The 13,783-nt window shown below is 58.6% G+C and overlaps 1 protein-coding gene and 1 long non-coding RNA gene across 2 annotated transcripts; one reads left to right on the top strand and one right to left on the bottom strand.

Moving 5' to 3' along the window:
- Positions 1–2,150: 2,150 nt before the first annotated feature.
- ZP1 (zona pellucida glycoprotein 1) lies at positions 2,151–9,794 on the bottom strand. The gene is given in 13 exon segments (XM_034645141.1): positions 2,151–2,319; positions 2,507–2,626; positions 2,750–2,831; positions 3,913–4,057; positions 4,149–4,237; positions 4,239–4,339; positions 4,432–4,559; positions 6,024–6,121; positions 6,209–6,396; positions 7,149–7,292; positions 7,445–7,760; positions 8,023–8,144; positions 9,367–9,794. Coding segments are annotated over 13 exon segments (1,884 nt in total). The 5' UTR covers positions 9,563–9,794; the 3' UTR covers positions 2,151–2,164.
- On the top strand, positions 7,328–9,423 carry LOC117796659. Its single transcript, XR_004621230.1, has 4 exons — positions 7,328–7,448; positions 8,557–8,616; positions 8,691–8,823; positions 9,304–9,423. It is a non-coding gene; the product is annotated as an uncharacterized LOC117796659 (long non-coding RNA).
- Positions 9,795–13,783: the final 3,989 nt, after the last annotated feature.

Raw genomic sequence — 13,783 nt, 5'->3', positions numbered from 1 at the left:
ACAAGTGGCTCTAAAGATGCTTGTCTTCTCATCAAAGAGATAAAATCTTAAAATCTTTCTCAAAAAAAATTTTTAGACGTAAGTAGTGGGGCTCGAACACCCACTCCTGTGATCAAGTCACACGCTCCAGAGACTGAGCCGGCCAGGCGCCCCCGGAGAGGCCAGTTTAGATCAGCAGGGCTGCTTGGCTGAGGGTGCTCGGGTGGCAAAGCTCTAGCCCGATACTGATCTGTGGCGGCAAGGTTGTGGGGGGACCAGCGCCCCGTGTTCTCACAGAGCCAGACAGAACTGCCGGAGCCAGAGCTGTGCCCTTCTGACTTCTGAGAAAATAATATACAAAGAATGCCGTGCTTCAGGGAGGCTAGCCAGAGTGCAGCACTGGTGATAGATTTGGTTTCCATCAAAAGGAGATAAAATGCATCAGTTTCACCACAACATGGAAGACAAGGTGCGTATTAAAAGTGATAGGAACTAATATAAGATGTCTACCTTCGTGGTAAAAAATACCCCGGAAAGATAAGTCAGTTACATAATGGGATTCCATTCGGTATCTACAGAATCAGGCTTCTTTAAACCCAGCACCGGTGCGATTCACAGCACCACCCTTCCGTGTAGTTTGAAATGCTTACTTGAGCTTCGATGCTGATGGCAGTGGTGAGGAGGAAGAGTCGGCGGCGGGTAGAGGAACCCACTCCCTGACCCCCGAAGAGCCAGCCAGCCTGGCCCCTCCAACCAAAACCAAGCCAAGAATCCTCACGCGTCCACATTGGCCCCGAGGACGTGCTGTAGCCCCTGGCCAGGCCAGGAAGGTGGGCAGGACTGGCCATCCCCAGTCACGGATGGGAAGACGGGCCCAGAGAAGGGAAGCTATGCAGCTAACTTCCATAGCGAGTGTCTGGACCCTCTGGCCTGAGTGTTCTAGTCCTCCGCCTCCAGCTAGAGAAGCGTGAGGGGCAGCGTTTCCCCATAGCACCCCCTCATCTGGACTATAAACTCACCTTCATATAAAACAAAAAGAAAACCATGAAGTTTGGGGCAGGGGAAAAAATTCTAGTAACAGTCAACACTGACTGAACGCTGGGTATCATTTTAAGGATTCTTATCTGTTAGTTTATTTAACACCCCTGGGGGGATGGGCATTCTCCCCATTTTATAGATGAGGAAACAGGCCTAGAAAAGTTCAGTAACTCAACAGCACACAGGTAGTAAGAGCCAGAACCAGGGTTGTAATGAAGCAGCCGGGCTTGGGAGTCTCTGTAGAGACGGAAAAGAGGGAGTAGGCCAGAACGGAGGGGCGCCTGCACAGTGTCAAGGCCGCTGGCCTGACTCGAGCACCCCAGCTTCCTCTCACAGCTCATGCCCACCAAAGCCCTTCAGAAAAAGTCAAAGGCCAGATTTTGACCCCACCAGATTATTCTCTCTTCACCAGAGGCTGAACCCTACTCCCACCCCTTCCCACTGCTACCCCTTCCCAGCCTAGATCTACAGGGCAGTCTGGAAAGGTCTTTGCACCAAGTCCGAGGTGAAGGTCCAGGTCCTACACGGGCAAACGAGGCAGCAGCAGTGCCAGTACCGACCCATCTGGTGGCCGTGCCCACTGTGACAGCCAGCCTCGGGCCAACGGGCCGCTGTGCCAACTTGGGCGGGGCCTAGTCCCGGGGGGCCAGGGGAGGGGGAGGCTGGCGCTGAGAGCAGCAGCCAGGCAGCCTTTAGGGGGAAGCTCAGAGCAAGACTGAAGAGCTCTTTGAAGTTGGGCTCAGCTCTTTTGGCCCCAGGAAATCCGGGCTCCCCTGAGCCCCAAGGGCAGCTGAGCAGCGTGCCTGGAGGGCGCCCAGTCAGAAGCCCCCTGTCCGGGGCTGGGGCCCCACCCTCTCAGTTCCCCTTTCCTAACCGGTGCCGCTCAGACTCGGCCAGGGTTTTACCGTGCGTGACCTTCACTTGTCTGGTTTCTGGAATGCCAGCTGTCCTTGCTGAGGGGCAAAGTCTCCCAAATTCAGTCTTGGGAGACACCGGACTCTGCCCCGGGTGCGGCCCATGTTACCCGTAGAAGAGGCCACACTTCTGAAAGGACAGAAGGATGCTAAGGAACCCCCTTCTAGGAAGAAATCATCCTAGTCGCCGCAAATAGCTTTCCACACGCGCTCGGTAGGCCTGAGACAGCGGTTTATTGAGCCCCTTCACCCTCTGTTGTCTTCCTGGAGCTTCTGCGCTTGGCTTGCGTAAGGCCCGCGAAAACACCGACCCCGAGGACCAGGGCCACAGCCACCAGCAGAAGGACCACCCAGAGCAGAGGCCTCTGGTCGGTGTTCCTGGGGGAGCCTGCCGGAGAGAAGGGGTTTGAAGCCTTGCAGGGCTGAGTGTCCCCTCCAAGCGGTCTCCGCCCCCTGGACCTTTGTGATCACACTGGGCAGAGCTGAAGCTGCCCGTCTCCTGCCTGCACGGTGGCCAAGTGTCCCCTGGCAGCACAGGGGGCCAAGGCCCGAGGGTCAGTGCACAGCCCTGGTACCTGTGGTCCCCGGTGGAGGCTTCTGCCTGTAAGAGCCCTCAAAGCCCACTGGCCCTGGAGAGCTCACGAGGTTCTGGCGCTCGGCGTCGTTGCTGTGGGGGGCGTAGGCTCTTCGCCGTCCTGGGCGGGGGAGGGAGGGGCATACAGCCTGGGCTCCAGCCCCTGGTTGCCCAGGAGCCAGAACAGGCCTGCGGATGTGAGAATGAAGCCCCCAGCCCCCATGGTGTCCCAGCCCAGACTCACTCGCAGGCCCAGAGCTGCACGTCGTGGAGCACGTCTCCAGCCCCGAAGGGGTGCAGGCAGAGGCACTGCAGAAGAAGTAAACCTGGCGGGAAGAGAGAAGGTCAGGGCGCGGGCCGGCGCGGACCCACGGTAGCAAGTACCAGGGCGGGGATGCAGGGACCAGGACCCAGGCCAAGGCCATATTGCTGCCAGCCAGGCAGGCAGAGGGAGGTCTGGCCGGGTGGACCAGGACCAAGCCTGCAGCCTCTCCTGCCAAGGCTCAAAGCCATAGGTGTGGCTTCCCCATTCGAATCTGTGCCTTCCTCCTTCGCCAGGGCCAAGCCCTCAGGGGAGTTCCTTGCAGGCTGGCAACACTGCACGTGACCGAGCCCCAGCCCTTAGCTGCTCACCAGTGTTCCCCTGACTACAGAGTCCCCCCCACCACCACCGGGACTGCTGGCTTCTGAAGAGGGGGCACTTCACCAGACCGCAGGGCCTGGGGGCCAAGTGGGGGACAGGTTACCCCTGCTTCCAGAAACAAGGCCAGGGCAGTTCCCAGGAGGAGTAGAAACAAGAGGAGTGGGTGGAACTGCACCAGCCCCTGGAGGCCCAACCAGTGGATGCGCCTTCGTCCAGCAGGTGAGGGTCACAGCCCCAGGAGAGGCTCACGGTAGAGACAGAATTAAGGCACCCTACACAGGGCTAACCAGTGGAGCCTGTCCACGCCTGGTGTAATAACTTGCAGCTACTTACAGAGAGGTCTGTGTGTAGCAATACGAGAGGTAGGGATTGTTCAGAACCAGTCATAGGGTAGCTTGGGGCCTATTGGGGCCACTTGTGTATTCTGTAGAAAACACAAGTATATACCCAAGGTTTATTCATTTACCCACCAGAGAAGCTGCTTGGCTATAAACTTTCAAAGCAGATTTACATGGAACACACGGTTTCCCGAGTCAGAAGCAAAGGCACTCTAGAACATCGTGAACAGGTTCAGATCCAGGGTTGCTGCCATACGCTTTCCTTCCTCCCTCTTGAAGGCTTCGTGGGTGGCCTCTGACTGCCACCCTCCACGCAGCCCCGAGCGGGACATCTGCTATAGCTCGCAGGGTGCCGGAGGGCTCCGGGTACCGGCTTCCACGGAACAGACGGGAAGCAGGCAGGAAGAGGCGTGGGGCGCTTCTTACCCATCCCCCGAGGGCCCTCCGGGAGCCAGGGTCCAGGAGGGCGAAGACGGCAACGGTAAAGCGCTGGTAGTGGGACGGGAAGGACAGCCCTGCCCCGTCCAAGGCCACCAGCTGGGTCCTGTAGTTGTCCCCGTCGAAAGGACACCTAGGAAGGAAAGAAGTCCAGGAGGCCGCAGAGGGACGGGGTGTCAGGGGGAGGAGCCCCCGGGGCCTCCGGAGCACCCTCTGCCACTCACCCATCGGACAGGATAGGCCACTGAGGCTGCTGGAAGGGGCTGGCACCGGGAGTGGCCCAGCACTGGTGCAGCAGCAGGACCAGACCGGGGTTCCGCCCTCTGCAGGAGCCGGACCTCCACCGCGGCAGGCTCGCGGAGCAGCCTGACGATGGGGTAGTCCCCGGGCCCGTAGAAGGAGCGGAAAGTCTCGTCTGCGGGGAGAGGGGCTCGTGAGCCTCGGTGGNGGGCTGGGAGGCGGGGGGGGGGGGCGCGGGCAGGAAGAGGGGGCCCAGGGACCCCGTACCCTGGGCAATCCGCAGCTGGAGCCGCAGGGGCCCAGACTGGGTCACGGGCGCTGGCGAGGGCCGTGGGGAGACGGACGCGCGGAGCGGCAGGAAGTCACTGGCGTTGAAGACGCAGCGCGCCTGAAGCCTGCGGCCGGGGGGCGAGCGCGTGCGGGGGAGGGGACACAGCGTCAGGGAGGCCAGTTCGCGTGGCAAGCCAGCCTCCAGCCACGTGGGTGCAATGAGCAGGGCGCGGTCCAGCAGGGCAGCCGGCCGCCACCTAGCACGCGCCGGGGGACCGGAGCCCCGCCTGCCTCATCGGCCCGGACAGCTCAAGCAGGTCCCAGACAGCCCCCAGTGTTGTCATGGGCCTCGCAGCGGTAGGCGGTGTGCCACTGGGACTGGGATCTCTTGCCAGCCTAAGCGACACCACACTCTTAGTGGGGGACCCATGCCCGGCACCCCATGTTTTGCAAGGAAAGCTGACCCCATCCCACCCCAACCACCTTTACCTCCAGCTCCTAAGGGCTCTCCCTTTACCTCTGGGAGGGAGCTTTCCAGCCTGGGCCGTGTGCCCTGGGAAGACGTATGCAGCCGGAGACCGGACCTGGCACAAGCCAGGTGCTAACAGGCATCGGGGATTCCCGCCTGAGCTCAAGGTCTTGTCTGAGGAGCCGCCCGCTTGCTCCTAGGGGCTCCAGCTGGTTCCCCTCCCGGCTCCCTTCCTCTGGGAATCTCTGGAGCCCTGCTGAATTCTGGCTAGCTCCCCCAGCTCCTAAATCCCAGGGCCTAAAGCACAGTGGAACTAGCCTCCACCCCCTGGCCTGTAGGTACTTAGGATTTTAAAGCAAAAGATGTTTGGACCCCCACACGAGCAGCCCGCTCAGCCCTCTTGGCAGGTAAGGTGGGTGGGGGAAGACACCTGGGCATCCAGTCGGTGCCAAGCACAGGATCTTGTATACAAGCATGTCAGCTCTGACACGGTGACCAGGCGGAGGCTGGTACGAGGGCCCCTGCCCTTCAAAGGCAGGTAAGACAAGCACAGGTGCCCTCGGGGGCCCCCCCACTGGCACCCTAGGCACCTAGGGCGGTTCAGCCACTGCAGCCCCTGGGCCCAGAGTTCCCTCTCCACCAGAGGTCCTCCCTCAGCTCCTGCCTCCAGCACACCCTCAGAGAGCTTCCGCCCCCAGGTATCTCCTGCCTCATCTGTGGCTTCATGACCTCTGAAAGGAAGAGGCAGCAACAGCCACACTCACGGCCTCTGCTTTTTCCAGGGGCCTCGGCGGGGATGCTTGTGGCTTCGTTTCTGAGTTTAGTTCTTGGAGGGATAAGGGCCTGTGCTCTGAGGACCCCAGCCAGCTCTCGCACTGCCGTGGCCTCTACCTGTCAGGTTTGGGCAGACCCCACGTCATGCTGCCATCAGCGCTGACTGAGGGCCATCCCCCCTGCCTGGCAGGGGGGCCGGGAAGAGCCCAGAGGCTCTGCGATCACACAGCAGGTAACAGAGTCTGGACATGAGCCCCGATGGCTCCAAAGCCTGTCCTAAGCTCACCTGTGCTCCCTTCACACCCAAGCCCACAGCCCGGCCTGTTCTAGAAAGGCTCCCCCTCACCGGAAGGTGCCGTCCCGAGTGATGGAGCCCTGTGGCCCTGTTTGGGCCTCGATGTCAGACACCAGCTGATTCTCATAGATGAGCTGGTCGCCAGCCACCTGTGTGTGTGGGGGGGGGGGGCGGACAGCTGGGTGAGGACCTCCCAGGGGGCGGTCCTGGGTGCCTGCCTGCGGTCCCGCACTTACCTGAACTGTGGTCCCACAGTGGGAGAAAGGGAAGCGGAACACCACGAAGGACCTGGTCTCCTGGGTCGGGGAGCAGCTGGTAGGGGCATAGGCCAAGTGGATGCTGGCCAGTGTGATCCCGTGCGCCAAGGCTATTTCCCGGGACACCACCAGGACAAAGTGGCCATTTCTGAAGCACTGGACAGTTGCTGGGACAAAGGTGGATTAAAGAGGCCAGTCAGGCCCCTGAGGTTAGTGTCCATGCAGCATGGACATGGTTGGGGGGGCTGGGTGACAGTATTTAAGTGTGGCCCTGGGACTCAGGAGACCTGGATTCTCTTTGTGCCAGTGTTAGCTTGAGTAACCCCTGGACGGACCCAGATTTTCTCCTGCATGGGAACTAGAGAATAGGAGCACCACTGAATTTATCTCTAAGCTGGGCTGTTCCAGGGTGCTGGGCTGGCTCAGTCGGAAAAACATGGGACTCTTGATCTTGGGGTCGTGTGTTCGAGTCCCACATTGAGTGTAAAGATTACTACGAAAAAATAAACTGGGATGTTCTCGATCAAAAGGTAGGGGGGCATGTAAAGATAGACCTATTAAGGGGCACCTGGGTGGCTCAAGTCGGTTTAATGTCTGCCTTCAGCTCAGGTCATGATCTCAGGGTCCTGGGATGGAGCCCCACATTGGGCTCCCTGCTCAGCAGGGAGTCTGCTTCTCCCCCTCCCCCCTTCTCGTGCTGTCCCTCAAATAAATAAAATCTTGAGCACTATTACTAGTTCCCTGGGACGACGGTTATCAGCAAGCTGGGATGTATGGGCACCCCATCTTAAGGTCCCTTCTGCAGCCATTCTGGGGCTCAGGCTCTCCTAGGAACAGGGTGGGATGCAGCATGGGGGTGGGGGGGGGCAGGGGAAGAAGCCCTCCTAGCACTTCAGGATTCAGGTGTGCAGAGCTGTACCTGTGTTGCCATAGTAACAAGGGACCTCTCTGCTGTTGTCATAGCAGCAGCCAGCCCGCTGGCAGGCCTCCTTCGAACCTCTTCTCACTCCACAGGGGATGGGCCCGGAGGGCACCTGGCACCGCTCCCGAGGCAGATGTGCACCTGGGGATGGACAGAGTGGGGAAGGCATGAGAAAGGGCCACGCCGGGCAGCAGACTTCCAGGGCAGTGGAGGGAGTTGGCTTCCGGAGCCTAGTCAAGGGCCATCAGGCCACTCGCTGCTCCAGAAGGCCCAGACACAGAAGTCCTACATACCTGGGTAAGGTGGCTCAGAACCCCCCCAGTGTTCCAGGGTGCCCCACTGGGGTGGAGCCTGGGTGGGATGGGTGGTGGGTCCAGGTCTGAGGGACAGCAAAGTAGGGGTTGCGTGGACAAGGCCGCGCTCTGGGGTGGGGTGGAGGGGCCGGGCCTGCGGGGTGGGAAGGGAGAAGCCCGTGTGTGGAGCCAGGTGGGTGTCCGGAGTCCAGGTGTGGCCAGGTTTAGGACAGATCAGAGTGACGTCTCGTGTTGCATCAACTCGACCGTCGGGCAGCACAACTTCAATGAACACCCTCAGGTGGGAGCGCCCATCCTGCAGATGAGAGGGAGACAGGGGAGCGGGGCGCCCAGCATCCCAGGCAGAGGAGGGGGGTCAAGCAGGGAGCTAGATTTGTGGGCTGGTCCCGAGACAGTCCCCTCACCTACCACCCGCCAGCACAAAGGCAAGTGTGACAAGCCCAGTGATGAATCGATGGATCGATGGATGGTGAGCTCCCCCTCCAGCCTGAGGCTGTGCGAGGTCCAGCTGGCTCCCAGCTGTGGGGCTTGCCCCCCAGAGCATGAGCGGTCCCTACCTTCTCCAGCACGTGGCAGCCTTTGTAACCAGCAGAGAAGACAGCAGGTCCCAGGGGCTTGGTGGTGACCCAGTGGTAGCAAGCAGAGCAGTTGTTTACCTCAAATTGGTTCCCAAATTCATCTGGGGCAGGGGAGGGAAAGATGGAAGGGAAGCGTCAGAAAGATCTCAAGGTGAGGAGCACCTGGGTGGCTCATTGGTTAAGCTTCTGCCTTTGGCTCAGGTCATGATCCCAGGGTCCTGGGATTGAGTCCTGCATCGGGCTCTCTACTCAGCTGGGAGTCTGCTTCTCTCTCTGCCTGCCTCCTCCCCCTGCTTGTGTTCTCTGTGTCAAATAAATAAAATCTTAAAAAAAAATGTTCAGGGGTGAAGCCAGAAACTGTTGGCATCTGCTGAGAAAACCGCACTCGGGAGCAGGAGACCGCAGCTGGCTTTGCTACCAGCGTGCTCTGTGTTCTCGGGCAAGCCCCTTCCCCTCTGGTCTCTTTTCCCCATCTGTAAGGGAGTGGCTTTAACTGGTCTTCGATCTTTCCAGCCACGGCTCCCGGTTAACAGCACACAACAGCAAGCAGGAATGAAGATATGGGGAGCAAAGGTCAGTAGGGTCTCAGGCACGGGGCTGGATGTCGTCCGCCCATTCTTGTAAGCTCGGCTCTCCGTGTTCCGCAGATGGGCTGCTGAGGCTCGGAGTGGGAGCTTTCCCAGGTGCACATGGTGAGCGGCGGAATGATTGCAACCTGGGATTTCGAAGCCGGTCTGCCGGGTTAACTGGCTGCGGCAGTCATCGGGGGACACGGGCTAGGTGTGCACCCCCCCTTGTCAGCCCCGCGCACCAGGGCGTTCTCTGGGTGCAGGCATGCCCCCTGAACTCCTGCTCAGTGCACGTGGCAAAGTGGGGGTCAGCTTTCCCATCTTACAGATAAGGAAATGGGTTCAGAGAGGTCAGGTCTGTTGTTCAAGAACACAGAGCTTAGAAGCTGCGGATTCAAATCCTCCTTTGAAACCCACCTCTCTTTCCTCCGCACCCAGCCAGGCCCAGCAGGACCCTGCCAGTCAGAGCGCTCTGGGGGCCAGTAGCCTGGGCGTCAGCTGAGAGCAGTCACTGATGCAGAGCCCGCCCCCCCCCCCACTCAAGACCCACAGCTTAGCATGATGGCCGGTGCACACTTCCCTGGGCGACCTGGGAAGCTGAGGCTGAGCAACTCCCCTTCCTCCCTCCCCCTCCCCAGCGTGGGAGGGAGTGGGGGCCGAGAGGCCTCTCCTCTTCTTGTTCCTGCTGCAGGGGAAGGGTCCCAGACCCCAACTACAGCCCAGGAAGTGGGGACCACGGTTCAGCCACACTCACCTACCACCTTGAAGCGGATCATCTGGCCTGGCCGGGGGAACACCTGTAGCTGCATGCCCTTGACCCCACAGTCATAGCGGTGCCACAGGCCTGCGAGACCAGGCTCGGGGTGTGGCCGCTGCCCCAGCCCCAGAGCAGCCAGCAGCAGCAGCAGCGCCACGCAGCAACCCCAGACCCTGGCTGAGGCTCCTGCCATCAGACACACCACGGCAACCACAGCAACCCCCACGTGAGGCCCAGGACTTATATGGGGGAGGTGGCAAGTGGGAACGTTGAGGGCCAAAGGGCGCCCACCTGGAGGAGCCCTGCCTGGCCGCTGGGGGCTCTGGTGAAATTCCAGCCCTGAAGGCCAGGGAAGGCGTCCTCCCAGTCAGGGGCCCTGACGGGCTGCCCCGAAAGCTGCCCCCCACCCTGACTTCCTGCCTTACAGCTGGGGCTTGAGGCTGGCTGGGAGGTGGGGAGGAGGGAAGCTTCTGGTACAAGGGAGGCTGCAGGTGGGCGGAAGGGCTGGTTCCAAGTCCCTCATCATCTGCTCCCTGCGCAGGCGGCTCTCTAGGGCCTCCTGCAGGTATAGGGGCTTCTGGGCCACGAGAAGCTGCAGGGGCCGTGGAGGTGGGCAGCGGGCCCCTGGTTAGGTTACTAACAGGGCTTTCAGGGCAGCTGGGCAGGCCCCCTGAGAGCGGGCAGACGGATGGGGGCGACAGGCCAGTAGCCCCTCACCGGGCCCTCCTGACAATCAGGACGACTAATGGGGCCATGGCTGTTACTAGTGAAAAATCACAAGAACGGACAAGAAATGTACTGTGGCCTCCCAGATGGAATCCTGGAGCAGAACAGGGACCGTAGGTAAAAACAAAGGAATCGGAATTAGGTTTGTAACAGTGGATCAACAGCGGTTCATTAACTGTAATCCACGTCCTGCCCGAATGTGAGTGGGTCCCCCTGCGGGACACTGGGTGCGGGACGCATGGGACCTCTGTGCTAAATCTGGACGGGTTCTAAGAAATAAAGTCAATTCACCACCACAAGAAGGCTGGCTCATAGATGGCAGCGCTTCCCGTGGGCCAGGCAGCCCCAAGGCCTCACCCAAGGCCTTGTCACCGCTGTCCTCATTTGGGGGGGGCACCGCTCCCAGGGGCCCAGCAGAGTCCGGCTCTGCCAGTGACCACTGAGTGTGAGTAAGCAGCAGCAGCTGGGTGGCCTGTGGCTTGGTTGGCAAGGGTCTGGCTCCAACCCGGCCCCTCGCTGCGGCCAGGACACATCACTTTCTGGGATTCACTTTCCTGCTTATGAACTGGGGAGAAGGCTTACCTTGCACCATGGACAGAAAGATGGACAGTGAAGAATGGTGGGGGGCAAGTTCCACGTGGTAATGCTTTAGCACTTGGGGCCGGGAGGGGTGGCAGAAGCATGAGGGGCACAGGGAGTGGAGGTGCTGCGGGTATTGTGTTGAGGCAGATGGAATTTGGGGTGATAAGGGCCTAGGGCTGCAAACGGTGGATTTCAGGCTGACTGGGGTCCTTGGAGGGGGAAAGGCGCGTGAGGTGGGTTTTTCCTAAAAGAAAGGGAAGGCTTTAAACTTTCTCTTTTGAAATAATTTCAGACTTACTGAAAAGAATTTCCATATACCCTTCAGCCAGATCCCTCAAATATTAACTGTTGTGAAAAACAAGACAACAGGCCCCAAAATAGCGTCACTTACACTAAGCCCCACATCAGTAAGCCAAGACTTAATTACAGTTTTGGCTCTCCCAGGAACGGAATCTTAAACCAGCCAAAAAAAAAAAAAAAGGAACGGGCTTATTAGCCTTAGCTAGTAATCTGACCAACAGACCCCTGCCATCCCCTAAAGGAAAATGACCTTACAATGAACCAACCCCCATTTTTGCTAGTATCAGTTCCTTGTTCCCTTGTTCCCGCTCCCTTCTGCCTATAAAAGTCTTTCTGGATCGCTCCTCCGAGCGCCTTTCTATCCCCTAGACCTGATGCTGCGGATTCATGAATGGTTGCATAAAGCCAGTAGATGTTTAAAATTTACTCAATTGAATTTTGTTTTCTAAGTGTCTTTTTACATGTGTTTTCGCTCTTTCGCTCTCGTATGCACACAGACGCCCACAACCACACTTTCTCCCATAACGTTTGAGAGCTGTTCGCAGATAGCTCTCCTTTTCCCCCTGAATACTCCAGTGTGAACTTCCTAAAATACAAGTAAAAGGATCAAAACCAGGAAATCAGCGTTGGTATAACACAGATGCCCAATTTACAAACCTCATTTAATTTACCAATGGCCATAATCATGACTTTTACAGCGAAGGAGAAAAGTGTTTTTTTCCTAGACCAGAATCCGGTGTGAGACCAAGATCAGGCTTCCGCAGCTCCTCCGCCTGGGGCCATCTCTCTCTCTCAGTCTTCCTTCCTCTTGCCCTTGATGTTTTGAGGAGTGGAGGCCAGTCACTTGACAGAATGGCCCTCAGGCGGGTTTACCTGGTGTTTCTTCTTTATTAAAACCAGGTCATGCCCTTTGGGCAGGTGCGTTCATTTGCTAGGGCCGCTTAACCAAAATGGCATAGCCCACAGGGGGCTTCAGCAATAGAAACTGATGTTCTCACGGCTCTGGAGGCTGGAAGTCCAAGGTCAAGGGGTCAGCCGGTTTGGTCTCTTCTATGGCCGCTCTCCTTGGCTTGAGATGGCCACCTTCTCCCTGTGTCCTCACGTGGTCCGTACGCACACCTCCCTCGTGGCTCTGTGGGTCCATAGTTTCTCTTCTTGTCAGGACACTGATCAGCTTGGAGTAGAGCCCATCCTCGTAGGCTCATTGTAACTTGATCACCCCTTAAAGGCCCTGCCTCCAGATACAGCCACATTCTGGGGTGCTGGGGGTTCGGGCTTCCGGGTACGAATGGGGGGGCACAATTCAGCCCAGAAGTGACACTGTGTCCTTCTCAGGGCTTCTCTCAGGAGGTGGCTCCTATTGGTTTGTCCTATGACTGCGGATATGAACTTGAACACTTGGGTGAGATGGGCTCTGCCGGGTGCCTCTGATGCTAAGCTCCTGTTTCTCTTCGGGCACGGGAAGGACTTGACGGGGTGACTCTCGGAGACGCCTGTGTGCGACGGTCCTGCCCCTCGGCAAACCTTCACCCAGATGTGGTGGTTTCCCTCTCCATCATTCCCTCTGCATGTGTTTGCTTCCTGCTGTAACAGAGCGCTCTCCCTGGGGGGAGGAGGGACGGCTCAGGGGGTGGACAGAGCCCCAGCCAGAGGAGCTGAGAGCCTGGATTCTACCCTGCACCTGCTGCTTGGGAGCGAAGGGACCGCCCCCTCTGTAAAGTAGGAATGGGAAGGATGATGGGGGGACGCAATTAGGTACACAGAAAGGTCCATAGGCATGAGGGCAGGGTGTCTCCCAAGGCCCCGGGCAGGCAGGAAAAGAGCAAGGGAACTTCCTCATGGCTAAGGGCAGAAGGATGCCTTTGAGAAAAGTTGTGCTAAACTGTCCAGGGGAGGGGGAGCCCCGGGCCCTTGGTTATGATTCCAATTCTTGCAAAAGCCCACGGGCACCAGAGCTCACCAGCCTGGGAAGGACACCAGCTCTTCCGCTCCACCAGCAGAGACCTTAGAAAAATCACTTACCCACTCACTGACTCGATTTTCTCCTCTGTATAATGGGGCCAGTAACAGTGCCTCACCTGTAGGCTTGCTGGGAAGATGAGACAAGAGGACCCACGGACCACATGGAGGGCACAGTCTGCGTCGCTTGGACGCAAGAGCAATAATTAAAGCCACCACTGTTTTTACTTCTGAGGAAAGAGGGTCAGATCAGAGTGACCTGTTGGGGTCTTGGCTTCCCACGTGGCCTCTTTCTAAACCTGTTTGTTCATCTCTTACCTTTTAAGTTTCATTTTTATCTTTTTAAAATGGGGCTTCAATTTCTTAATCTATAGAATGGAATTAAGAACAAGACCAGCCTAGCTGGGATGCCGTGAGCCTGAAGGCCCGGGGTGCCGTGAGTTCTCTGCCCTGCCTCGCCTGCTCACGAGAGCCAGGCAACAGAAGGAGGGTGCCACTGCGGGACAGGGCCTCTCCAGGCTGGAAAGACAAGTGCTCAGAGCAGCCCTGCTGAAGTGTCCCTGTGGGCCCCTCTTCAGGTAGGGACACCAGCCTCCCTGGGCCTGAGGCTCCTTAATCTCTAAACCCCAGAGGTGGGCCCCCGAGGCACCGCCCTGTGACGAAGCCTCTCCCCTCCCTGGGCTCCCGCACCTCCAGTCCAACAAGGCACAGCCCCACTGAGGTCCGCATCAGCATCACGGCGGACGGCGACGAGTCATAAACCCACTTTGACCCTGCAGAGCAGGGGGCTCGACATTTCTTTCACAGGCGATCTGTGCTTCACCTCTTACGGGAGGCCTTCGTGGGC

This window comes from Ailuropoda melanoleuca, chromosome 16, assembly GCF_002007445.2.
Source record: "Ailuropoda melanoleuca isolate Jingjing chromosome 16, ASM200744v2, whole genome shotgun sequence".
Lineage (NCBI taxonomy): Eukaryota > Metazoa > Chordata > Mammalia > Carnivora > Ursidae > Ailuropoda > Ailuropoda melanoleuca.
The sequence above is the reverse complement of the archived record's forward strand: the minus strand, read 5'-3'. Positions and strand labels throughout refer to the sequence as shown.